We start from the raw sequence: 27,890 nt of genomic DNA, 5'->3' as shown, positions 1-27,890 counted from the left end.
ACTACTATATAAACCGACTCACCTTTATGCACATGTGTATTCACACCTTCAAAGAAGTCAAGCAAATTGGTGAGGCAAGATCTCCCTCGGCTGAACCCATGTTGACTCCGTCTCATTAAATCATGTTTGTCTACGTGTTCCATAATTTTATTTTTTATAATTGTTTCTACCATTTTTCCCGGCTTAACAGTCTGTAATTTCCCGGATCTCCCCTGAAGCCCTTTTTAAAAATCGGCATAACATTGGCCACCCTCCAATTTTCAGGTACTATTGACAATTTTAGCGACAGGTTACTAACAGCAGGTCAGCAATTTCATGTTTGAGTTCTTTTAGTACCCTGGGATGTATACCATCCGGTCCAGGCGATTTATCACTTTTTAACTTGTTGATTTAGTTTAGTACATCTTCCAGATTCACCGAGATTTCTTTCAGTTCCTCCACATCATCACTCTTTAAAAACCATTTCCGGTACAGGAAGATCTCTTGCATCTTCTTCCATAAAAACCGAAGCAAAGAATTCTGTCAGTCTCTCCACTATGGCCTTATCCTCCCTGAGCACCCCTTTTGCTCCTTGATTATCCAACAGTCCCACAGATTCCCTCACAGGTTTTCTGCTTCTGATGTACCTAAAAAAATTGTCGAGTTTTTGCCTCTTCTGCAAGTTTCTCTTCATATTCTTTCTTAGCTGTTTTTATCAATGCTTTGCATCTAACTTGCCAGTGCTTGTGTTGCATACTATTTTTTTCTGTGAGTTTGTACGATGAAAGGTAGGTTGGCAATAGGTCAGTAGTTATTGCAGTTGGTTTCATCTAAGCCCCGATTTTTTTTAATTTTGGAAGGATTAGGGCAGATTTCCAGGATTTTGGGACGGTGTCAGTTGAAAGACTTTTAGTTACCATATCTAAGAGAAAGGGACCAAATATCGGGGAAAATTTTTTTTTTAGAGTGGATCGAGGGATATTCTCAAGAGGTCTGTTAGAAGTATTCATAGATTGAATGATTTTTAAGAGATCTCCAAGAGAATGAGTTTGAATTTTGAGAAGGTAGTGAATGGAAGATGATTGTCCTGACTGAGATGGTGTATGCCCAAAACCTTTTCTAATGTTTTTTATTTTTTGGTCAAAATGGTTGGCTAGTTCAGTAGCTGATGGTTAGTTGGGTTGGGAAGTGGATGTTTTTTTTGAGTATGGAGAAAGAGAACGGACTGTTGCAAACAGTGCCGATGAATTACAAACGCTGGTTATGCATTTGGAGTAGTATTCCTTTTTGGCTATTTGAATTGCACATTTGTAGTGGGTTGCTAAGTCTTTGAAATGTCAGAAGGCAGCGGTGGATCGAGATCACCGCCAGGAGTTGACGTTGAATGAGGACTAGGTTTCCTTTGAACCAAGGTTTCCTTTTGGGTTGGAGGCATGTAGTTTTTTGTTGTGTGGGGGCTAAGGTGTCAATGAGAGTATGTGTCGTATCGTCCCAGAGAACAGACTGTTCTTCCATTTTGAGGTTTGCGAAGTTGTTTGGATCTAGATTTAAGGAAATTTGGATTGCGGAAGCGGTAATTTTATTGTATTCTTTTCACTCTGCCTCCAGTGTACTTCACAGCTCAGTATAGTGCCCTCTGTCAGTCTTTCCTTCCTCACGCATGGCTGCAGCTCTGTATGTTTTGCTCTCCTCATTTTTGTTGTTTTAATTCGACATAGTTCATCCCCTTTGTGGGAATTTTCACATTCAAGGTGATTTGTAGGCTCAGCCTGCTTGTCAATTCAGAGTCTCCGATCTGTAGCAGACAGGCTGATCCCTTTTTGGGTATTTGTTAGGCAGTCTGCATCAGATTCCTTGGAACTCAGGGCCCTCCCTGAAGTTGACTCACTGTCCGTTAAGTGGAGGGTGATCGCAGACTGGCGCACTTAGGGGGCTCAGTGGTGTCCTGCAGCGGGCTGGCTGAGTTTTCGCACCTCCACCTGTCCTGATGCGCATCCGGTGGTTCGCAGGGGCGGAGGCACAGTCAGGCCAGAGAGTCTGACCAGCAGCCCAAAGATCAGCTTTGAGAAAGCATTGCCAGCATTGTAGCTGTGAATTCTGAAGTGGCTGCTGAACAGAGCTGGAAGCAGGTGCAGCCCAGTCTCTCTGGGAACAGTGAGTACAGCAGAGCTGGCAGGCTCCCATAGCGATTTTCAAAAGTTAACTTTGAGGGGTTTTCTGTGGTTTCAAGGGTTCCCCTGTATTCCTTCACCTGAAAAATCCTAAAATCTCGTTTTTTTATTTTCGGGAAATGTGTTTTTTTAGTGCATTTTTGGCACAAATTTGGTGCCGGCAGCCATCTGGAATTTTTAGCAATCTTTTTTTCATCTTCTCCCTGCTTCTTCAAAACTTGAATTTTTGCATTTCCTGTGTAATGGCTTTTTAAAAAATATCTCTTACTGTCTCAATCTACGTATTAGAGTCTGGAATATCATTAGTTTAGATGCCAGGTCTGTGGGTACAGTCAGTGGGTGCTTGAGCACCCCCAACGTTAAGCAGACTTTTCAAGAAGTCCCTGTTAGGGGCTGAAGGAAACTCAGACTTTATAGAAAGACAAAGTTAGCGGTTACTTGCTGTTTTAAATCTTACATTTCATATGTACCTTTATGTAGCATGTATAACTATGTAACTTGTGATTCTATGTGTAATTCTATGTAGTGATATGCGCTTGTAACCCGCCTAGGATTCGGTGGGATTGTACATAACACTGTGTGCAGGGAGGAATAATATTGTGTTCAGTTTAATATCCCCAGTCATTTTGAAAATTTGGTTCCTATGGCCATAACTCTTAGAGCACTCTGCTACCCAAATAAACATGCAGGCGTGTTTGTGTTTTGGGCTGTATTTCTTTGTCATCACTGGGAAAAATGTTAGGAGCAGAGATCAATGTGATTCTGTTTATTTTTTTTTTTTTGCAGAGAATCTACTGCAGAACAGCATTGATGAAAACTGGACCGACACCAATATAAATCGAGTCAGTGTCATCCAATTCCGGGAGGAGCATAAGTCAGATGAGGATGAGACTGGGGCCGAGCGAAGGGTAAGAGTTTGAGTGCTGTGTCTTCAAATGAATTTAGTTCCCCAGGATATGTTGGACTCTTGAAATTTATTGCTAGAGCCAAAGAAAGTTTTCTTCTGTAGTTTGACACGATTCCTCATAGGAGGCTCTTAAACTCCATGGGCTGAAGTTAAGGCCCAAAATGGTGAACTGGATTAGAAACTGGTTGATGGACAGATGCTAGAGGGAAGTGGTAAATAGAATTTGCTCGGAGGATGGTCAGGTGAGTAGTGGAGTGCCTCAAAGATCAGTGCTGGGACTGATTCTGTTCAATATTATTGTGAGTGACTTTGCTGAAGGGTTAGAAGGAAAAGTTAACTTTATCCCAGGACAAGCAGGTTGCATATTCTCTACATGTGGGTGACGTCACCGACAGAGCCCCCTAGCGGACATTTTCGCAAGTAGACTTGCTTAAAGACCTTCAAGCTTGTGATTGGCCCGTGCTTGTGCGTGTGCCCCTCCTGCCCGGTCTAGAGCATGCGTCTCCTCAGCGTGTCCTCAGTTCTCTGTTTTCCATGGAGCCAGAAGCACTGCTCCCTTGCTTCGCGCGATATCGTTGTCCCGGCTTATTTGATTAGTTTATTTTGAGTCGCTGTGCTCGCGTCTGAGTTTTTCTTTCTTTTGGTTTGTTTTTCAGTTCGTATCTTTTTGACCGGGTTCCCGGTCTTACTCTGGCCGCCTGGCCTTGCGGGGCTGCGGCCATCTTTTTTTCTTATCTCCCAGACTTGTTCTGGGTTTAAAAACTGTCCTAAGTGCAACTGGGTTATCTCCATCACCGACCCTCATCGTTGATGTGTTGAGTGCCTGGGTTCAGAGCACCGCGCTAAGTCGTGCCCCCGTTGTGTGACTTTGCAACCGCGGGCTCTTCGTAGGAGGGTGTCCAAGATTCTCCAACTCTTTGGCCCCATGGATCCTGCGGGACAGGCCTCGAGCTCGGCACCCTCGGGCGCTTCGGCCTCAGCCCCTCCTGTTACTCCGGCCTCGGGTAAGTTTCCTCTTTCCTCCTCAGGTGTGCCGGCAAAGAAGCCTACCTCCGAGTTTCATGTCAGTGCCGCCTCGTCGGCATCTTCGAGACATCACTCTAAGTGTGCCTCCTCACATAGGGAATACTCTTCCTCGAGGTCACCCCCGAAGGAGCGCACTGCTGCACCTAAGACCCAACCATCTTTGGTCTCGGTGCCTATGTTCGAGGACATGCTTAAGGCTATTCTTATCACGCAGCTTTCCTCGGTGGTGAGCCAACTGGTCCCAACTTCGACGCCTCTGACCTTGGTCTCAACCCAGTCTTGATCTGATCAGCCTGAGCGTCCCCTCGTTTCTCGAGGACCTGCCTGCAAAACTCGCCAGGTTTCCTCAAGCAATTCTTCATCCCCCGATTCCCCTGTAACTTTTCGGGGATCCAGGCCAAGGGACCGTTTTTCCCCACTACTTTGTTGAGGTTTGCCCCTCCTAAAAAGCTCCGGTCTTCTCTGCCCCTTTGGGGCAGGTCTCTGACCGCGAAACCTTCTAGACACACGCTTGTCCTCGAGTTGGACTCTGGGTTGTGTTCCCCCATCGAGGCAGCTACCAACCTCTAAGGGGTCTTCTTCGAAACCAGTGGAGGAATTTTCCCTTACCCAGTCTTCCCCGAGGCATCGCCATCTAATTCCTCGGACCCCGGGGTCTTCCCTAGCCCACCTATCGAGGGGTCGTTCCTCGACGCCACCCAGACACTTTAGTAGAGCCTCTTCAGTCTTCCATTCGCGGGACTCCGAGGCCCTTGCTTACTATTCGAGGGAAATTTCTCCCTCTTTCTCGGCTGCCTCCAGATCTCGCTCAGGGTCTCCTCAGGAGGATGAGTCTAACTTTGTCTTGAATCTCTGGAGGGTGTTTTCCCCTATGACAGACTCTGGAAGAGCGTTCCAGTTTTCTACCACTCTCTGTAAGCTTGTATTCGATGACTTTGTATTGTGACCATTTCGCTGATTGTCCAGCACTTCTTGTTGTAAACTGCCTCGAACTATCATGACTTTGGCGGTATATAAGAATAAAATTATTATTATTATCCCCTTTCAATTTTAGAGAGTGCCCTCTTGTTCTCCCTACCTTGGACAGAACATAAGAACATAAGATGTTGCCTCTGCTGAGGCAGACCAGAGGTCCATCTCGCCCAGAGGTCCATCTCGCCCAGCGGTCCGCTCCCGCGGCGGCCCATCAGGCCCACTGCCTGAACAGTGGTCTCTGACTAAATTTTATAAATTATCTCTAAATCTATCCCTATAACCTTACCTCTATTCCTATCTGTACCCCTCAATCCCTTTGTCCTCCAGGTACCTGTCCAGACCTTCTTTGAAGCCCTGTAACGTGCTTCTGCTTATCACATCCTCCGGTAGCACGTTCCATGTATCCACCACCCTCTGGGTGAAAAAGAACTTCCTGGCGTTTGTTCTAAACCTTTCCCCTTTCAATTTCTCTGAGTGCCCCCTTATACTTGTGGTTCCCCATAATTTGAAAAATCTGTCCCTGTCCACTTTTTCTATGCCCTTCATGATCTTAAAGGTTTCTATCATGTCTCCTCTAAGTCGTCGCTTTTCCAGGGAGAAAAGCCCCAGCTTTTTCAGTCTGTCAGAATATGAGAGGTCCCCCATACCCTTTATTAGCTTAGTTGCTCTTCTCTGGACTCTCTCAAGTACCGCCATGTCCTTCTTGAGGTACGGCGACCAGTACTGGACACAGTACTCCAGGTGTGGGCGCACCAATGCACGATACAGTGGCAGGATGACTTCTTTCGTCCTGGTCATGATACCTTTCTTAATGATACCGAGCATTCTGTTTGCTTTCCTTGAGGCTGTGGCGCACTGCGCCGACGCCTTCAATGTTGTGTCTTCCATCACTCCCAGGTCTCTTTCAAGGTTGCTCACCCCTAGCGGTGATCCCCCCATCTTGTAAGTGAATATCGAGTTCTTTTTCCCAACATGCATGACCTTGCATTTCCCTATGTTGAAGCTCATCTGCCACTTTTTGGCCCACTCTTCCAGCGTTGTCAGATCTTTTTGGAGGTCTTCGCAGTCCTCCATGGTTTTGACCCTGCTGTATAGTTTAGTGTCATCCGCAAATTTAATAACCTCACATTTTGTTCCCGCCTCCAGGTCGTTAATAAATATATTGAACAGAAGCGGTCCCAGCACCGACCCTTGTGGAACTCCGCTCGTGACCCATTTCCAATCTGAGTAATGGCCCTTTACTCCAACCCTCTGTTTCCTGTCCTCCAGCCAGTTTTTGATCCATCGGTGGACCACCCCTTGCACCCCGTGGTTCCATAGCTTCCTTAGCAGTCTTTCATGTGGTACCTTGTCAAAGGCTTTTTGGAAGTCAAGGTGTCTATGGATTCCCCTTTATCCACCTGGCTGTTTACCCCCTCAAAGAAGTATAATAAGTTCGTGAGGCATGATCTGCCCTTGCAGAAGCCATGCTGGCTCGACTTTAGCTACCCATTGTTTTCGATGTGTTCCCAAATGCTGTCTTTAATCAGTGCTTCCATCATCTTTCCCGGGACCGAGGTCAAGCTCACCGGCCTGTAGTTTCCCGGGTCTCCCCTTGAGCCTTTCTTGAAGATGGGCGTGACATTTGCTATTTTCCAGTCCTCCGGAATCTCTCCAGTTTTTAAGGATAGGTTGCATATCTGTCGAAGTGGCTCAGGTATTTCGTTCCTTAGTTCCTTGAGTACCCTTGGGTGAATGCCGTCCGGACCCGGCGATTTGTCGCTCTTTAGCCTGTCTATCTGCCTGAGGACATCCACCTTGCTCACCTCTAGTTGGACCAGACTTTCATCCTGATCTCCTTTTACGATCTCCTCGGGTTCCGGAATGTTGGTTGTGTCCTCCATTGTGAAAACTGACGTGAAGAACTCATTTAACCTGTCCGCTATCTCCTTTTCCTCTTTTACCACTCCCTTTCTGTCTCCATCATCCAAGGGTCCCACTTCCTCCCTAGCTGGTTGCTTCCCCTTGACGTACCTGAAGAATGATTTGAAGTTTGTTGCTTCCCCTGCCAGTCTCTCTTCATACTCTCTTTTTGCTTTCCTAACCACTGGGTGACACTCCTTTTGGTGTTTTTTATGCTCCTTTTGGTTGTCCTCTGTCTGGTCTTTTTTCCATTTTTTGAATGATGCCTTCTTATCACTTATCGCCTTTTTCACTGCATTTGTTATCCACACTGGGTTTTTTGTTCTATTTTTTTTGCACCCTTTCCTGAACTTGGGGACGCACAGGTTCTGTGCTTCGTGCACCGTGCCCTTGAGTAGGGTCCAGGCTTTTTCTACGGACTCCATCTTCCTTGCAGTATCGTTGAGTTTCTTTCCCACCATTTTCCTCATGGCATCATAATTTCCTTTTTTGAAGTTGAGTGATGTCGTTGTGGTTCTTTTAACCTTTGATGATCCAATTTCTAGCCTGTACTGGATCGTGTTGTGATCGCTGTTTCCTAGTGGGGCTAGTACTGCCACCTCCTTAGCGGGTCCCCCTAGTCCGTTGAAGATTAGGTCAAGAGTGGCATCTCCCTGTGTTGGTTCCGTGACCAACTGTTCCATGGGTGGACATGGGTGAACAACCTGTCCTTATCTACTAAGTTTATCCCCTTCAGTACCTTGAATGTTTCGATCATGTCCCCTCTCAATCTCCTCTGTTCGAGGGAGAAAAGCCCAGTTTCTCTAATCTTTCACTGTATGGCAACTCCTCCCACCCCTTAAGCATCTTAGTCGCTTTTCTCTGGACCTTTTCGAGTAGTACCGTGTCCTTCTTCATGTACGGCAACCGGTGCTGGACACAGTACTCCAGGTGAGGGCGCACCATGGCCCGGTACAGCTGCGTGATAACCTTCTCCAATCTGTTCGTGATCCCCTTCTTTATCATTCCTAGAATTCTGTTCACCCTTTTCGCCGCCGCTGCACATTGTGCAGATAGCTTCTTCGACTTGTCAATCATAATTCCCAAGTCTCTTTCCTGGGAGATCTCTCTAATACCGCCCCGGACATTCTGTATTCATGCATGAGATTTTTGTTACCAACATGCATCACTTTACACTTGTCCATGTTGAACCTCTTCTGCCATGTCGATGCCCATTCCTCGAGCCTGATTATGTCACATTGCAGATCTTCACAATCCCCCTTCTTCACAATCTTCACTACTTTGAACAACTTCGTATCGTCTACAAATTTAATCACCTCACTCGTTGTACCAATGTCCAGATGGTTTATAAAGATGTTGAAGAGCACGGGTCCAAGCACCGAGCCCTGCGGCACCCCACTGGTGACACTCTTCCAGTCCGAGTATTGTCCATTTACTCCCACTCTCTGTTTCCTTTGCTCCAGCCAGTTTTTAATCCACTTGAATATTTCACCCTTGATCCCATGGCTCGCAATTTTCCGAAGTAGTCATTCATGCGGAACCTTATCAAACGCCTTCTGAAAATCCAGATATACAATGGATATACAATGGAAGGAAAGAGGAGGTTCTGCTGTTGGGAGATTTCAACCTGCCAGATGCGGACTGGAATGTTCCATCAGCGGAATCGGAAAGAAGTAGGGAGATTGTGGATGCCTTTCAAGAGGCTCTGCTCAGACAAATGGTGACGTAACCCACAAGGGAAAAAGCGATATTGGATCTGGTCCTCACAAATGGAGAGAGTATCTCTAGTGTTCGAGTGGGTGCTCACCTGGGAAGTAGCGATCATCAAACGGTTTGGTTTGATATAACGGCTAAAGTGGAGAGCGGCCGCACGTTACTTAAAGTCCTAGATTTCAAACGTACGGACTTTAATGCAATGGGAGAGTACCTGAAGAAAGAGCTGTTAGGATGGGAGGACATAAGAGAAGTGGAAAGGCAGTGGTCTAAGCTGAAAGGAGCGATAAAAATGGCTACGGACCTTTATGTGAAGAAAATAAATAAAAACAAGAGAAAAAGGAAGCCGATATTGTTCTCCAAACTAGTGGCGGAGAAAATAAAGGTGAAAGAGTTGGCGTTCGTGAAATTTAAAAAAAAAACCAAGAAGAGGAGTGCCGAAAGGACTACAGGGTGAAACTGAAAGAAGCCAAGAAAACACAGGCGGAAGCCAAGAAAACACAGGCGGAAGAACAAATGGCTAAAAATGTAAAAAAGGGAGACAAAAATTTTTTCAGATATATTAGTGAAAGGAGAAGATGAAAAATGGAATTGCTCAACTAAAAGATGCTGGGAACCAATATGTGGAGAGTGATGAGAAGAAAGCAAATGTGCTAAACAAATATTTCTGTTCTGTGTTCACAGAAGAAAACCCTGGAGAAGGACCGAGATTGTCTGGCAAAGTTACACGAGAAAATGGAGTAGATTCTGCGCCGTTCACGGAGGAGGGTGTTTATGAGCAACTTGAAAAACTGAAGGTGGACAAAGCGATGGGACCAGATGGGATCCATTCCAGGATACTAAGGGAACTCAGAGAGGTTCTGGCGAGTCCTATTAAAGACTTGTTCAACAAATCTCTGGAGACAGGAGTGATTCCTGGGGATTGGAGGAGAGCGGATGTGGTCCCTATTCACAAAAGTGGTCACCGGGATGAAGCGGGAAACTACAGGCCGGTGAGCCTCACTTCATTTGTTGGAAAAATAATGGAAGTGTTGCTGAAAGAAAGGATAGCGTACTTCCTTGAATCTAATGGGTTACAGGATCCGAGGCAACATGGCTTTATAAAAGGTAAATCGTGCCAAACGAACCTGATTGAATTTTTTTGACTGGGTGACCAGAGAGCTGGATCGAGGACATATGCTAGATGTAATTTACTTGGATTTCAGCAAAGCCTTTGATACAGTTCCTCATAGGAGGCTGTTGAACAAACTTGAAGGGCTGAAGTTAGGACCCAAAGTGGTGAACTGGGTTAGAAACTGGCTGTCAGACAGACACCAGAGGGTGGTGGTTAATGGAAGTCGCTCGAAGGAAGGAAAGGTGAGTAGTGGAGTCCCTCAGGGATCGGTGCTGGGGCCAATCCTGTTCAATATGTTTGTGAGTGACATTGCAGAAGGGTTAGAAGGAAAGTGTGCCTTTTTGCAGATGATACCAAGATTCGTAACAGAGTAGACACTGAAGAGAGAGTAGAAAATATGAAAAAGGATCTGCAAAAGTTAGAGGAATGGTCTAATGCCTGGCAACTAAAATTCAATGCAAAGAAATGCAGAGTAATGCATTTGGGGATTAATAATAGGAAGGAACCGTATATGCTGGGAGGAGAGAAGCTGATATGCACGGACGGGGAGATGGACCTTGGGGTGATAGTGTCCGAAGATCTAAAGGCGAAAAAACAGTGTGACAAGGCAGTGGCTGCTGCCAGAAGGATGCTGGGCTATATAAAGAGAGGCGTGGTCAGTAGAAGGAAGAAGGTGTTGATGCCCCTGTACAGGTCATTGGTAAGGCCCCACTTGGAGTATTGTGTTCAGTTTTAGACACCGTATCTGGCGAAGGACGTAAGAAGACTTGAAGCGGTCCAGAGGAGGGCGACGAAAATGATAGGAGGCTTGCGCCAGAAGACATATGAGGAGAGACTGGAAGCCCTGAATATGTATACCCTAGAGGAAAGGAGAGACAGGGGAGATATGATTCTGACGTTCAAATACTTGAAGGGTATTAACGTAGAACAAAATCTTTTCCAGAGAAAGGAAAATGTTTAAACCAGAGGACATAATTTGAGGTTGAGGGGTGGTAGATTCAGGGGCAATGTTAGGAAATTCTACTTTACGGAGAGGGTAGTGGATGCCTGGAATGCGCTCCCGAGAGAGGTGGTGGAGAGTAAAACTGTGACTGAGTTCAAAGAAGCGTGGGATGAACACAGAAGATTTAGAATCAGAAAATAATATTAAATATTGAACTAAGGCCAGTACTGGGCAGACTTGCACGGTCTGTGTCTATATATGGCCTTTTGGTGGAGGATGGGCTGGAGAGGGCTTCAATGGCTGGGAGGGTGTAGATGGGCTGGAGTAAGTCTTAACAGAGATTTCGGCAATTGGAACCCAAGCACAGTACAGAGTAAAGCTTTGAATTCTTGCCCAGAAATAGCTAAGAAGAAAAAATTAAAAAAAACAAACAAACAAAAAAAATTTAAATTGAATCAGGTTGGGCAGACTGGATGGACCATTCGGGTCTTTATCTGCCGTCATCTACTATGTTACTATATTAATTATTTGTATAACGCTCCCAGACGTACGCAGCACTGTGCAGAGTTACGAAGAAGATAGTCCCTGCTCGAATGAGCTTGCAATCAAAACAGGATGCCATGGATACAGTTAAGGGGAATGGTTCAATCACTGGCTAGTTTGGGAATGGGGTTATAGATTGAAGACTATAAGAAAAAGCTAGGTTTTCACTTTTTGTGGTCTGAATGTTCCCTCAGCTTTGCAACCTGTGGAATCTGCCCACTTTCAGGTTTCAAATTTGTTTATATTTGATTAACTGCCAAAGGGAAAAATCCATCCAAGAAAGGAAAATAGAGGAGGTGAGTATTATCTGCCCTACCATGCGAATTTCTCCTGTACATGCGCTTTTCTATATCTTTTGAAATAGCAATGTTCTCTTCTACCTGTGCTGTAGCAACTGTTGTAACCTATAGTCCCTCTAAGCTACGGGTGTCAAACTCAATCACATAAGGGGCCTAAATGTAAAACACAGGCTAAGTCAGGGGTTGAATTTTTTATTAAGATACTTAGTCTGAGTAGGATTATAGGGATACAATCTCTCCAACCCCAGGCCGGCTCTGTGGTGTAAACAAAATAAAAATAAATAATCAGTTTGTATACCGCAAGGCCGTAAAGTTCTATGCGGTTTACAATAGTTAAAAAAAAATTACAAGAAAAAAGTTGAGTAGAATTAAAAAGTAAGAAGCCAATAATTAGAGACACTTTTCCTCTCTTTTAGTACCTAGTTCACACTTGTTATCTAACACCAGCTCTGACAGGGTACACATTTCGAATTTGACATATTGTAATCACAAAATAGAAAATAAAATTATTTTTCCTACCTTATGTCTTTCCTTTTTTTCGTCTCCATCTCTGTAACTGCTGCGATGGACCCAACCATCCCCCAGATCCACCATCTCTCCTTTTCTCAACTACCCTTTCATCCAGCATCTCTCCTCCTTCCTCACCACCCCAGGGTCCACCATTTGTCCCTTTCTCTTCCCAACTACCCTCCTATCCAGTATCTCTATCCCCACCTCCACACCATCCCTTGTGTCCAACTTCTCTCTCTCCCTTTCTGTTCCTTCCCTCCCTCCATCCCACCATCTCTCTCCCTCTCCTTTGTTTTTAGACTTTCTAATATTTTCCCCTCCCCCCTCAGTCCAACATATGCATATCTCTTTGGATCCCCCATTCCCTTCCTTCATCCCTTCCTCCATGTACTTCTACACCAAGGCCCTCCTCGAAGGCCTGCATATTTTCCCCCTTCTTTATAGCGTCCTCCGGCTTTCCGGGCTTATCTTCAAAGATAATTATGTCAGTCTGCAGAGGATGTCCAGTACTGTAGAGATCCTAGCAGGCTGCTATCAGCCTCTGCAGGAATGTCGTTCCCTCTGCCGCGGTTCGTACGTCAGAGGAGGGGCGGGACCGCGGCAGAGGAAACGTGCTGAGGAGGACGACGGCAGCCATCTAGGATTGCTACAGCACCGGATGTGCTCTGCAGGCTGCCGTAATTATCTTTGACTATAAGACCAGGAAGCCGGTGGACATTAGAAAAAAGGGGAAAGATGGTAGACAGTGGGCGGAGGGAGCGAAGGACTAGAAAGGCTATTTTCTTGCAGGCCTACCGTATTTTCACGCATATAACGCGCGCGTTATACGCGTTTTTACCTACCGCGCATACCCCTCGCGCGTTATATGCGTGAGCGCGGTATACAAAAGTTTTAAAACATAGTTCCCACCCCGCCCGACGCCCGATTCACCCCCCCCAGCAGGACCGCTCGCACCCCCACCCCGAACGACCGCTCGCACGCGCTCCCACCCGCACCCGCATCCACGATCGGAGCAAGAGGGAGCCCAAGCCCTCTTGCCCGGCCGACTCCCCGACGTCCGATACATCCCCCCCCCCGGCAGGACCACTCGCACCCCCACCCCGAACGACCGCTCGCACGCGCTCCCACCCGCACCCGCATCCACGATCGGAGCAAGAGGGAGCCCAAGCCCTCTTGCCCGGCCGACTCCCCGACGTCCGATACATCCCCCCCCCCCGGCAGGACCACTCGCACCCCCACCCCGAAGGACCGCCGACTTCCCGACAATATCGGGCCAGAAGGGAGCCCAAACCCTCCTGGCCACGGCGACCCCCTAACCCCACCCCGCACTACATTACGGGCAGGAGGGATCCCAGGCCCTCCTGCCCTCGACGCAAACCCCCCTCCCCCCCAACGACCGCCCCCCCCCAAGAACCTCCGACCGCCCCCCAGCCGACCCGCGATCCCCCTGGCGACCCCCACGACCCCCCCACCCCCCTTCCCCGTACCTTTGGTAGTTGGCCGGACAGACGGGAGCCAAACCCGCCTGTCCGGCAGGCAGCCAACGAAGGAATGAGGCCGGATTGGCCCATCCATCCTAAAGCTCCGCCTACTGGTGGGGCCTAAGGCGCGTGGGCCAATCAGAATAGGCCCTGGAGCCTTAGGTCCCACCTGGGGGCGCGGCCTGAGGCACATGGGCCCAACCCGACCATGTGCCTCAGGCCGCGCCCCCAGGTGGGACCTAAGGCTCCAGGGCCTATTCTGATTGGCCCACGCGCCTTAGGCCCCACCAGTAGGCGGAGCTTTAGGATGGATGGGCCAATCCGGCCTCATTCCTTCGTTGGCTGCCTGCCGGACAGGCGGGTTTGGCTCCCGTCTGTCCGGCCAACTACCAAAGGTACGGGGAAGGGGGGTGGGGGGGTCGTGGGGGTCGCCAGGGGGATCGCGGGTCGGCTGGGGGGCGGTCGGAGGTTCTTGGGGGGGGGCGGTCGTTGGGGGGGAGGGGGGTTTGCGTCGAGGGCAGGAGGGCCTGGGATCCCTCCTGCCCGTAATGTAGTGCGGGGTGGGGTTAGGGGGTCGCCGTGGCCAGGAGGATTTGGGCTCCCTCCTGGCCCGATATTGTTGGGGAGTCGGCGGTCCTTCGGGGGGAGGGATGTATCGGACGTCGGGGGGGGGGGGCATCAGGCTTTCAGGATGGGGACAGACCTTCAAGGGGGGACAGTGCACGGAAGTCAGGGGGGGTGAACGGAGAGTCGGAAAGTCAGGGCGGGCGAAAGGAGCGTCGGGCAGCATGCGCGGTATACCCGTGAGCGCGGTATACCAAAGTTTTTGTACATATCATCGTGATTTCTGCGCGCTATACCCGTGTGCGCGTTTTATACGGGTGCGCGTTATTTGCGTGAAAATACGGTAATCTAATTACACTGCGGGCCAGAACTTAACACCTCTGCTCTAAGCTGAGCACGTGAGCAATTGCTCATACATTCTTGGAGTATCCCTCATAGATTTTACATGGTCACTCAAAAAAGCACTTGCACGTCTGGAAAATTGTTGATTTTTAGAGCTGGTTACTCACACAAAAATTTATTTTTATAGAACTTGTTGTTCACATGCAGCTGGCCAATCCATAGAGCAGGGCAGGGGTGTCAAACTCAGGCTTGCTGGCCACATTTGGCCTGCAGTGTCATTATATTTGGCTCACAAGAAAATACCAAATGTCTACTAGAGCTGGCCCGCCGGTAGACAGTTTTTTGACCCAGTCGGCTCACGTCTCCATTAGGCACATCATCACGGTTGACGTTTTAACAAGTTCCCGCGGTGTTCTCCGGCTTTCTTCACAGTGTCACACTGTGTCGCAGTAGCACTGGACTCTTCTGCAATTGCTTTTTTGGTAAGTATTGATTTTTTTTCATCATTTTTTTCTTCTTTTTAATCCCTTGTTGTATATAGGGCTCCTTTTACAAAAGTGCGTTAGAGCTTTAACGCACGGAATAGTGCGCGCTAGCGGCTACCGCCTCCTCTTGAGCAGGCGGTAGTTTTTCAGGTAGCGTGCGCGCTATAGCGCATCTTTGTAAAAGGAGCCCATAGTCTGATCGCGTTCTAATTTTGGCGTTTTGTTTTCTGGTACTCATTCTTTTCCGTATTCCTATTTGTTTGTTTTTATTTAGATTCTATTTTTACGCATTTTCAAACATATGTTGCTAATTCAGCTGATATTTTATTTCTTCCCTTTTGGGTTTTAATCCCTTTGTAGTTTTTCCGTTTTAAGTTTAGCTCAGCTATTTTACATCAATCATGGTCTACTTCTACCTTGTGTCATGGTTTTTTAAGCAGTTTTCTTTTGGTTTATCTTATTCGTTTTTATTAAAGATTTGTTGCACATTGTTGATTCTCATGTTCTCCCCACACACTTTGCTATGTACAATTTCCTTTTTTTGTTCCCTAACTCTTTTTCCCTCTCACCATATTGAGTGTGACCTACATTCATCACCTGGGCTCTATTCATCGTTATATCTGATGAGAAGGAAAAACTTCCTGAATTGTAGACAATTTTTTAATAAATATAAGAACATAAGAAGCGCCATCTCCGGATCAGACCTTCGGTCCATCAAGTCCGGCGATCCGCACACGCGGAAGCCCTGCTAGGTATACACCTGGCTTATTTTATAGCCAACCATATCTTTATATGCCTCTCTCAAGGAGATATGCATCTAGTTTGCTTTTGAAGCCTAGGACTGTCGATTCCGCAATAATCTCCCCTGGGAGAGTTTTCCAGATGTCAACCACTCTCTGTGTGAATCAGAACTTCCTGATATTAGTCCTGAACTTGTCCCCTCTTAGCTTCATTTCATGTCCTCTTGTCCATGTCAAATTGGACAATGTAAATAATAATCTCTGCTCTATTTTGTCGATTCCTTTCAGTATTTTGAAGGTCTCGATCATATCCCCACGCAGTCTCCTTTTCTCAAGGGAGAACCCAAGGTTGGCCCATGACTTTGTCCAAGTTTTTAATTTTGGCCCGCTGTGTATTTGAGTTTGACAACACCCCTGCCATAGAGGGAGTATTGGTTGTAACCCTGTGCTTTTCCACTGTGCAGGGACTGCAGCGCAGGGCCACACCCCATCCTAATGAGCTGAAGGAGCTGAAGAAAGTGATCGAGGTACGCAGGAATGAGCCATACATAGCCAAACCTGACTCTCCGTCACCATCTCCCACAGCAAAGGTGAGTACTTGAAGAAGGTGGAAGAACTATAGACAGCCCAGCTGAAATTGAGCGCAGGGAAGAGAAGGGCAAAGCAGTGACTGTGCCAGGGGAACAGGAAAGGGCCTTTGTTGTCTGACCAATTCAATGCATTGAAACTAGACAGAGCACAGATCTCTTGATTTATACTATGAAGCACTTATTAGGTTGTTATTGTTGCCTGGATTCAGAACATACACACACTCGCACTCTGAAGCAGGGGTGAGCAAAGAGGGCCGCAATTCAGTCGGGTTTCCAAGATTTTCCTAATGAGTATGCATGAGTCTATTTGCATACAAATGCATCTCATGAATATTCGTTGGGGAAATCCTGAAAACTTGATTGGATTGTGGCCCTAAGGAAGAGTGGCTGGTCTGCTTAGGAATAATTGGTTTTGTCTAGAGGCCCCTGGAATGAGTCTGTAAAATATGATTCAACTCTGGTGTGCTCAACAGTGAGAATTTATTTTGAGTGCTCAGTCTGGGATTTTGAACAGCAGCTCTTATGAATATAAAAATAAAACAAAAATGGAAAATAAGATGATGCATTTTCATGGACTAAGTTAAAACATGTTTTGACTAGATCGTAGAGGCCAAATCCACCACCCTGGGAGCAGAATAGTAAAAGCAAAAGAAGACAACATCAGAATTTATAAGTGAGACAAGAAAGCATTTCATTAACAGTTTTAAAGAGGAGCAAGAAATGGGTGGTCAGAGGATGACAAAACAGTATAATTTTAGATTTATAATGTGATAGGAAACCCAGATCTTTGTGAAGTCCTTTCTCACTGTATCTTCTCATTTTAACTTCAGATACCTTACATTCCTGGCTTATGTTGAAACTTTCTTTTAGTATTCTGACCATAAGGGCATTGATGCAGTGCTTTAACCCTGAAAAGTGCTTCTCTTGAGTTTGCACTGTAGGATCTGATCTTGTGCGTGTGTGAATTGATTCTTATCTATAATATCTGCTCCCTATCCATTTTCACATATAGTTGAAACTCCTCTTATTGACCTTCAAGTGTATTTTTGTTCTGAAGCTCCTCATTAGCTCTCTTCTCTTGTGTCCTCTCCCCCGCACTCCGCTCATCAGGTAAGTTTCTCTTTTTTGTACCCTTCTCCTCTACAGCTGACTCCAGACCTTGCCTGGAACAAAGTGCCTGACTCGATACATCAGGCTCTGACTCTGGCAGTATTCAAATCCAGACTCGGAGCCCACTTCTTTGAAGATGCTTTCAATTCCAAACTCCAACCCACTGTAATTCTCCTATCTGAGCACAGTGTATTGAAGTACTCTCTTGTCTAGTTTGTCTGTCTTGACTAGATTGTAAGCTCTTCTGAGCATGGACTGTCTCTTCTTTGTGTTGATTTACAGCGCTGCGTATATCTACTGACACTATAGAAATATTAATAGTAGTATTAGTAAAAGAAACAAAGAAATATGATGCAGGTAAAGGCCAAATGGCCCGTCCAGACTGCCCATCCACTGCATTTACTATCTCCTCCTTTCCCTAAGAGCTCTCACGTGCCTGCAGTGGTGTAGTAAGGGGAGCGGACCGTCCCAGGCACCATCTTAGTGGGGGGCGCTGGAACCTCTCTGCCCCCTCCCGCTCTTTCCTACTCATCCCCTGCTGTGAAGATACCTTCACTCTCCCCTCCCCCCCAAACCTCTAGCTCCTCGCTGCCGCGAGCAGCAGCTCCAACCTGCTCGTGTTGACCTCAGCGCTCCCCTCTGATGTTACTTCCAGGTCCCATGACTAGGAAGTGATGTCAGAAGGAGAGCCAAAGCTGGCTTGGGCAGGAAGTTGGAGATGCTGCTCACAGCGTAGAAACTAAACAGGGGGCGGAGATGGGGAGGGGGGGTGCAGAGAAGGGGAAGGGGCACTGGCCTGGATTCCTCCCATTTCGCTACACCAGTGCATGCCTGTCCCATACTTTCTTGAATTCAGACACAGTTTTTGTCTACACCACCTCTACCAGGAGCTTATTTCATGCATCTACCACCCTTTCTGTAAAAAAGTATTTTCTTAGATTACTCCTGAGCCTTTCATCCTTTAACTTCATCCTATGCCATTCATTCCGGAGCTTCCTTTCAAATGAAAGAGACTCGCCTCATGCGCATTTATGCCATGTAGGTATTTAAATGTGTCTCAATAACAATCATAATGGTAGCAAACTAATAAAAAAAAAAAAAATTGCCAAAAATACTACCAGCCAGGGGTGGGCTGGCCTGAAGAGATATTAATTAACAAAAACAGGTGGAGAAAAAGCCTCAAACATCACATATGGACAACCGTCCCAAAGGACTTCAAGCTGCCACACTGCTTGTCATTGGCATAAAAAACTTCACCAAGTTAAATATTCATCTCAGACTGGGCACAGTTGGAAAAAGAAAAAAACTTTCACTTAGCTGAAAAAGAATGCTCTGCGCTGTCCACCAGCATTTTAGTTGTCAATGATATACATGAACCTCACTGCTCGTGTTCTTCAGACATTCTTCTTACACCTCCAACAAGAGCCTTGTTTCACCATTAACCGGCTTCCTCAGGTATTCTATAACAGCTAGCTTTTCCTCATCATGGCACACGAAAGGCGAAGACTGCACAGCTGATTTTCAACGGAACAAAATGGAAGACTTCTAGTATAATGTGGAAACCAAAAACGTCAACATTTCAAAAAAGAAAACCAATCATAGGGAGGCACATAACCCAAACAAACAAAAATTATCAGAATGACCGTGCATAAAATATCAAAAGAATGCATACCACTCTATACACTGATTAAGCCCCGAGGGCCATAAAGTGTTAAAAAAATAGATCCATCGCTGCTCGTGTTGATAAAGGGTGCATTTTGACATCCCCTCTACGATCCATAACAGGGTTGTGTTGCAGCACACAACATTGAAATTCATCGAAAGAAATTTTTTTGCCATACAGTGCCGAGTCATCACATCTATTTCTTTCTTATGGTGGATGTTGGAGTAGTGTTCAAACAATTGTGTTTTAAATTGTCTGGCAGTGTGACCAATGTAAGCTAAATTACAGGGGCGTTTCAGCACATACACCATCCCGACTGTTTTGCATGTGGTGTATGCCTGTAAATCTATGCTTTTTCTGCCAGGAATTTGTAATGTAGCTCCCTCCAGCATGTTGTCATAAGCCGTACACTTCCCATGATCCACCTTCCCACCAACAGACATAGACCACACATTTGCCCTGCACAATTAATCATGTAAATAAATGTCTCTATCAAATCTCCCCTCTCCCGCCTTTCCTCCAAAGTATAAATATTGAGATCTTTAAGTTTGTCCCCATATGCCTTATGACGAAGACCACTGACCATTTTAGTAACCTTCTTGTGGACCGACTCCATCTTGTTTATATCTTTTTGAAGGTGTGGCCTCCAAAATTGTACACAGTATTCTAATTGAGGTCTCACCAGAGTCCTTTTCAGAGGCATCAATACTTCCTTTTTCCTCACTAGCCATACCTCTCTCTATGCACCCTAGCATCCTTCTATTTTGTGCTGTCATCTTTTCAACCTGTTTGGCCACCTTAAGATCGTCACATACTATCACTCCCAAGTCCAGCTCCTCTTTTCGTGCACAAAAATTCTTCACCCACTAAACTGTATCATTCACTCAAGTTTTTGCAGCCCAAATGTATGACCTTACATTGCTTAGCATTCTTAGCATTGAATCTTAGCTGCCAAATTTCAGACTATTCTTCAAGCTTCCCTAGGTCATAGAAACATAGAAATAGACGGCAGATAAGGGCCACGGCCCATCTAGTCTGCCCACCCCAATGACCCTCCCCTACCTTTCTCTGTGAATAGATCCCATGTGTCTATCCCATTTGGCCTTAAAATCAGGCACGCTACTGGCCTCAATAACCTGAAGTGGAAGACTATTCCAGCGATCAACCACCCTTTCAGTGAAAAAGAATTTCCTGGTGTCCCCGTGCAGTTTCCTGCCCCTGATTTTCCATGGATGCCCCCTTGTTGCCGCGGGACCCTTGTAAAAGAAGATATCTTCTTTCACCTCGATGCGGCCCGTGAGATACTTGAATGTCTCAATCATGTCACCCCTCTCTCTGCGTTCCTCGAGTGAGTACAGCTGCAACTTATCCAGCCGTTCCTCGTACGGGAGATCCTTGAGTCCCGAGACCATCCGGGTGGCCATTCTCTGGACCGACTCCATTCTCAACACATCCTTACGGTAATGCGGCCTCCAGAATTGCACACAGTATTCCAGGTGGGGCCTCACCATGGATCTATACAATGGCATAATGACTTCAGGCTTACGGCTGATGAAACTCCTGCGTATGCAACCTATGATTTGCCTTGCCTTGGATGAAGCTTGCTCCACTTGATTGGCAGTCTTCATGTTCTCTCTGATGATCACCCCTAAGACTCGTTCTGCTTCAGTTCTTGTTAGGATCTCGTCATTAAGGGTGTAAGTCTTGCATGGATTTTGGCTGCCCAGGTGCAAGACTTTCATTTTTTGGCATTGAAGCTGAGTTGCCAGGACCTAGACCAGCGCTCCAGTAGGAGTAGGTTGTGCATCATGTTGTCGGACATTGAATTTATGTCTGTTGTGCTTTTGCCCACTACATGCTTAGTTTGGCGTCATCGGCGAATAATGTTATTTTACCTCGCAGCCCTTCTGCCAAGTCTCTTATAAAGATGTTGAATAGGATCGGGCCCAGGACCGAGCCCTGCAGCACTCCACTGATTACCTCCGTCATTTCGGAGGGGGTGCCGTTCACCACTACCCTCTGAAGCCTACCTCCAAGCCAGTTCCCATCCCATTTCGTCAATGTGTCGCCCAATCCTATAGAACTCATCTTGCTCAGCAACCTGCGGTGTGGTACGCTCTCGAATGCTTTACTGAAGTCCAGGTATACGATGTCCAGGGACTCCCCAACATCCAGCTTCCTCGTCACCCAGTCAAAGAAGCTGATCAGGTTGGATTGGCAGGATCTCCCCTTAGTAAATCCATGTTGACGGGGATCATGTAGATTCTCCTCGTTCAGGACCGTATCCAATTGGCGTTTGATTAGAGTTTCCATTAGTTTGCACACTATTGATGTGAGACTCACCGGTCTGTAGTTTGCTGTCTCCATCTTGGAGCTTTTCTTGTGGAGTGGAATGAACGTTAGCCGTCTTCCATTCCTACAGGACGTTACCCGTACTAAGGGAGAGATTGAAGAGCGCGGATAGCGGTTCCGCCAAGACATCACACAACTCCCTGAGCACCCTGGGGTGTAGGTTGTCAGGCCCCATTGCCTTGTTAACCTTAAGCTTTGACAGCTCGCAGTAGACACCGCTGGGTGTAAACTCGAAATTACTAAACGGGTCATCTGCGTCAACCCTTGTCTGTAGCTGAGGGCCGAGTCCTGGCGCCTCGCGGGTGAAGACTGAGCAGAAGTATTCATTTAACAGTTGGGCTTTTTCCGAGTCCGCTTCTACATAGTCTCCGTCTGGTTTCCTAAGACGTACTATCCCGCCTGGGTTCTTATTTCTGTCACTGATATACCTGAAGAAGGATTTATCTCCTTTCTGGATGTTCTTCGCTAGAGACTCCTCCATGCGGAATTTGGCCTCCCTAACTGCTGTTTTGACGGCTTTTGACTTGGCCAGACTTCGTTTGACTTTTGACTTCATGTGTAAGAGATGAATGCTTTTTTCTTCTCCTTGATGAGGTCCGAAATCTCCGCAGAGAACCACTGTGGCTTATTGTTCCTTCGCCGTTTACTTACTGATTTAACATAGCGGTTTGTTGCTTCCTGTATGGTGGCTTTCAAAGTCGACCACATTTCTTCCACGTTATCGATTTCTGCTTGGCTTTGTAGCGCCTGGTGAACGAAGTCTCCCATTTCTTTGAAGTTTGTGTCCTTGAATTTGAGGACCTTGGTCATTGTGGTAGATTTAGTGAAACCTTTCCTGAGATTGAACCATACCATGTTGTGGTCACTGGAGGCCAATGTGTCACCCACTGAGACCTCTGTGACACTTGGTAAGTATCAGGTCCAGTATTGCCTGATCCTTTGTTGGTTCCAACACCAGTTTTGCTAAAATCTAAATATGCCACATCTAGTGCACTATCTCTATCCAATTCTCTGGTCACTCAGTCAAAGAAATTGATCAGATTTATCTGACAAAACCTGATGGATAGTACCTTGGGTCCTGTAATCCACTGGATTCCAGAAACTTCACTATTCTCAGTTTTAAAAGCATTTCCATAATTTACCTATCACAGAAGTCAGACTTACCATCCTGTAGTTCCCTACTTCTTCCTTAGTTCCACTTTTGTGGGGAAGGAACCACATCCGTCCTTCTCCAGTTCTCTGTTACCACTCCCAGATCTTCCTTAAGTTCCTTCAGCACCCTCGGATGTTCACCATCTGGCCCCATTGCTTTGTCTACGAATACTCTGAAAATCGATCAAGGACTACCACACCTCTGTCACTATTTGCGTTTATCTTCTGCGGTCCTGATTCCGGCGCTTGTTAAGCAGTTCAGCCTTTTCTTGATCAGCTTTTACACATTTCTCCCCTTCAGCTATGAGTCTCACGATGCCACTTTTGCACTTGTTCCTATCACTAATATACCTAAAAAAATTGTCTCCTTCCCCTCCCCCATTTTACCATGTCTGCTATTTTTCCTTCCATTTGTATCTTTGCTTTCCTGACTACTTGACTAGCTTCTCTTAATTTTTCCAGATACAGTGGAACCTTGGTTTACGAGCATAATTTGTTCCAGAAGCATGCTCGTAAACCAAATTGCTCGTATATCAAAGCAAGTTTCCCCATAGGAAGTAAGGGAAATTCGCTTTGATTGGTTCCACTTCCTCCCCCCCCCCCCCCGAGGCCACCGACGCTGCTCCATACCCCTCCCCGCGATCCGGCATCCTTCCCCCGGCTCACGTTGCCCCCCCTCCACCGTGATCCTACATTCCTCCCCCCCCCCCCCCCGAGCACAGCAATGACATCCCTTACCCCAACTGGACACCAGTGCCGGTGCCCGAAGATCCTCCCTCTTCTGGTGCGGCCTGGGCTGGGCGGTGCGTCGGAGATCCTCCCTCTTCTGGGCTGGGCTGGGCTAGACTGGCTTTGAGCATTTGCGCATGCTCAAAGCCTTCTAGTCTTGCTCTCTCCGAGATTCTGAATCTAAGAATTGTTGTCAGCCGAAGGAAGCTCAACTTGGTTTACAACAATTAGATAAAAACTAAAGAAAGTTTACAATGATTAAATAAAAACTAAAGAAAGTAATAGCAAAAGTTTCAGAGATTAGTTTTCAAAATGTTTGGCAAAAAGAAAAGTTTATAGAAATTTACGGAAAGATTGGAAAGAACTGGAGCTCCTTAGAATTAAGAGGAGTTGAGAAAGTATAAAAGCCAGAGATTGACTGAAGATCTTAACTCCTTTAATTCCTTTTCTAGAAGGAAGGGAGAGTTTGATTTGTTGGATGCCTCTTGCAAAGGAAAATCTGTAAGCATTCCATGATAAGGGAACGAGGGGAATAAAAATGCCATATAAAATTTTGAAAGAGATGCAGGCACATTTGAATTGAATTCTAAGATAAACCTTACACCAGCTGCTTTCAGTTTTGCCCACTGCTTTCCCTACTTTCAGATGTTCCCATTCAGACAACAATTCCTACCATCTGGCCTATCTCTTCTAAATGTTTTTTTGCACTGAGATTTATGCGGTACTGCCATGGACGTGCTCTGCTACCTTAATGCCTCATTTCTGGGTCTGTGTGTGATCTCGGGTGAGTCACTTTTTATCCCTGTGCCTCTGTTGCTTTTCCTGCAGATGAAGCGGCTGAGTGCATTTTCCACTCAGAGTGGCGAGTCGCACGTCTCTACCAGCACGGCTTCAGCAGAGTGTCAGGAGAAAGATGAAGGTGGAAAGGAGAAAATCCCAGGGACTAAAGATGCACAGTGTGAGTCTGAGAAGTGCAAACAGGTGGCATGTGAAAAAGCTGAAGAAAATGATCCTGATGATGAAATGGAAGTTGAGTATATTGAGGTAAGATGGAGATAAGAATTAGAGAATGACACGGGGATAAATAAAAATAAATACATGTATAAAAAATAATTATAAAACTTCCATCAAAAACATAAGAAAAAGGTTACTATTGAGCAAGCCAGTGCCATTTATCATCAGGTACATCTAAGTAATCTATGATAAGTGACATACCTAAATCTGAATGATAGTATGTACACGATCTGCTACAGGAGTCAAAAACCAATATAATAAAGCATTAAAAGTTGCTCCTATAAGAACGTCTAGAAAAAAGGAAAGAAGGAAAACAGATGAAAAAATGTGACCAACATAATATGTAGGAATCTCTATGTGGACAATATGGGCAACTTATCCGTTTTTCTTTTTTTGGTTTTCTTTTTTCTGTACATTCTTATAAGAGCCACTTTTCAGGTATGTTAACTTTTTATAATTATTTTTTTATACATGTTCATTACAATGTACTGTATTTATTTTTATTAAAATATATAATATGTGCAAATTTTTGAAATTGTCATGCGTGTTTTTAGGTTTTTCATGTTATGTTTATATATCAATATATAGATTTTTCACAGTTTTAAAAGTTTATACTATTTATTTATGATATGTATGTTTTATGATTTTTTTTTTTTTTTAATTTTGCAGAGTATATAATTGTAACATAAGAATAGCCTTACTGGGTCAGACCAATGGTCCATCAAGACCAGTAACCCGTTTTCACAGTGGCCAAAACACAAGGAGTAGCAACATTCCATTCAGAATCCTTAAGAATATCAAGATTCCGGAATCCCAGAGAGTAACATTCCATGCTACCAATCCAGGGCAAGCAGTGGCTTCCCCCATAACAGACTATGGACTTTTCCTCCAGGAATTTGTCCAAACCTTTCTTAAAATCAGCTATGCTATCCGCTCTTACCACATCCTCTGGCAACACGTTCTGAGTGAAAAAAAATTTCTTCCAATTGGTTTTAAAAGTATTTCCCTGTAACTTCATCGAGTGTCCCCTAGTCTGTAATTTTTGATGGAGTGAAAAATTGATCCACTTGTACCCGTTCTACTCCACTCAGGATTTTGTAGACTTCAATCTAATCTCCCCTCAGCCGTCTCTTTTCCAAGCTGAAGAGCCCTAACCGTTTTAGTCTTTCCTCATACGAGAGGAGTTCCATCCCCTTTACCATCTTGGTCGCTCTTCTTTGAACCTTTTCCAGCACCATATATCTTTCTTGAGATAAGGAGACCAGAATTGAACGTAATACTCCAGATGAGGTTGCACCATGGAGCGATACAGGGGCTTTATAACATTCTTAGTCTTGTTAACCATCCCTTTTTTAATAATTCCTAGCATCCTGTTTGCTTGTTTGGCAACTGCCACACATTGGGTGGAAGGTTTCGTTGTATTGTCTACAGTGACACCCAGATCCCTTTCTTGGGCGCTGACCCCTAAGGTGGACCCTAGCATCCGGTAACTGTGATTCAGGTTATTCTTCCCAATGTGCATCACTTTGCATTTGTCCACATTAAATTTCATCTGCCACTTGGACGCCCAGTCTTCCAATTTCCTAAGGTCTGCCTGCAATTCTTCACAATTCGCATGTGTTTTAACAACTTTGAACAGTTTAGTGTCATCTGCAAATTTAATCACCTCAATCATCGTTCCAATTTCCAGATCATCTTTAAATAAGTTAAATAGCACTGGTCCCAGCACAGATCCCTGTGACACTCCATTGATGTTATTGTCCTGTTTTTAAAGTTTACACCATTTATTACTATTTTTTGATTTACATTTTTTTGACATGTAAGCTTTATGATGATTATTTTTTGATATACAAGTTTTAGTTGTTTGTTTATTTTTTTTAATATACGTTTGCTTAGACTCCTGAGGCAGGCCCATTGGGGCTGAAACACAATTGTGTCAAGTCTTGATACACAATAAAAGTGATTGGGCACCAGAGTGTCCTTCGCTGTTGTTTCCTAATTTCTTAGTTTTGGGGAAGTTGGTATCTCCTGTTTTCCTGGTCTTATGGGAGATCTGCATCTGCAAAAGCCCTTGGCATTGTTGCTCTCGTTCAGCATCAGGTTATGTAAAGCAGCAGTTTCACCAGCTGCCTATTAAAGGGTTAATAAGAGTGTGCAGGACCTGTAGAGTCCACGTATTATGATTCCTGTTAGAAAACAGGCATCACAGAGTGTCAGCCCAGCTTGGACCAAGCAAAGATGTTATAATTATGCTACTTTTGTGTGACTGTCTGTTCAAATGTGTGTGCATTGCCATTTCTGTAGAAAGATCTTTCTCACATTGCTGCTGGTGACTCTGTTCTAGCCCACGGTGCATTTTGCAGAAGGCACATTTATTCGTGACTGTGATGACCAGGAGGATGATGAGCACCAGTCTCCAGTAGAAAAGCAGCGCCTGATCCGAAAGGACACACCGCACTACAAGAAACATTTCAAAATCGCTAAGCTGCCCAAGCCCGAGGCTGTGGTGGCCCTGCTGCAGGGGCTAAGTCCTGAGGAGGAAGTGGAGATTCGGGACGAGGACTGGAATGGGGAAAGGAATGGGAGGTACTCCACTCCACCACCTGTGAAGGTAGGATAGTAACGGCTTTGTGCTTCTGCTGCAGTTCCTTAGAGTCTTTGATTTCAGCCCGAAAGGAAGAGCAGGGACCTGCCAGTCTCCAGATGGCCTTTGGAGATTTGGCGAACTGACAGAAATTGATTCTCGAGTTCCTAGAGAAGCTCTGGTTGTGGGCCTGTGGAAATGTTAGGACTGGCCCCTGCGTGGATCCCCTTTGCTGGGATTTTTGTTGGCCTTGGAGCTTAGAAGCCCTCCTTTTGTCTTTGGATTACATACAGCATAGGCAACCAAAGTGGAAGCTTCTTCCTCCTCTTCCACAAAACAGATGCAATACTGTATAGCACTGCAAGCTTCTCCACTGTCCCTCTCTCTGCCCCACACTGCATGCTATCCTCATACACACTTGATTGCAAAACTCCATTCCACAACAGGTAGAGCAGAGCAGCAGCAGTACAAGCTTCCTCTCTCACCCACCATAGACCCCATAATGCACATCACAGATGAGGTAGAGCAAAGGCAGCAGAGATGCAAGATGCATATACACACAAGTCCTGTTTTCCACATGCACACACCTGCTCTCCTCCCTCCCTCCCACTCATTAGCACAGCATGAGCAGTAGCATTGCAGGGCTTACTTCTGCCTCAGTTCTAATCCTAGCTCTGCCAGTGATCCTGGGTGAATTGTTTCATCCCAGTATCTCTGAGTGGCTATACTGGGGCAGGTTCCAGGAAAGATTTCTGGGCCTATCTTCTGCTTGGGACTGTGAGTGCTGTGGAGACACTGTTGATAAACCCTGGAATCACAGTCCAACTCAGCATGCATTAATAAGACCTACTGAGCAGATTTGGAGATGCATGGGTGCCAAGGTTCAGAGGGAGCTGCTCTCCGAGACCTCTTGCTCCAACCTTGGGCCCCACAAGAGTGATGTTAAAAAGAGGGAAATACCAGGAAGTTCAACGGAGACAAATTCCGATTGAGCTAGAAGCT

General features: G+C 45.8%; 1 protein-coding gene across 13 annotated transcripts in view; it reads left to right on the top strand.

Moving 5' to 3' along the window:
* Positions 1–27,890, top strand: part of LOC117355920 (protein scribble homolog) — a 393,083-nt gene that overhangs the window by 179,338 nt on the left and 185,855 nt on the right. For all 13 annotated transcript variants that reach the window (XM_033935046.1, XM_033935039.1, XM_033935045.1 and 10 more), the window contains exons 12-15: positions 2,937–3,058; positions 16,159–16,284; positions 24,119–24,334; positions 26,649–26,915. In XM_033935046.1, coding sequence (XP_033790937.1) covers positions 2,937–3,058; positions 16,159–16,284; positions 24,119–24,334; positions 26,649–26,915 — 731 coding nt within the window. The remainder of the gene's footprint in view (positions 1–2,936; positions 3,059–16,158; positions 16,285–24,118; positions 24,335–26,648; positions 26,916–27,890) is intronic.

This window comes from Geotrypetes seraphini, chromosome 2 (genome assembly GCF_902459505.1).
Source record: "Geotrypetes seraphini chromosome 2, aGeoSer1.1, whole genome shotgun sequence".
Taxonomy (NCBI): Eukaryota; Metazoa; Chordata; class Amphibia; order Gymnophiona; family Dermophiidae; genus Geotrypetes; species Geotrypetes seraphini.
The sequence above is the reverse complement of the archived record's forward strand: the minus strand, read 5'-3'. Positions and strand labels throughout refer to the sequence as shown.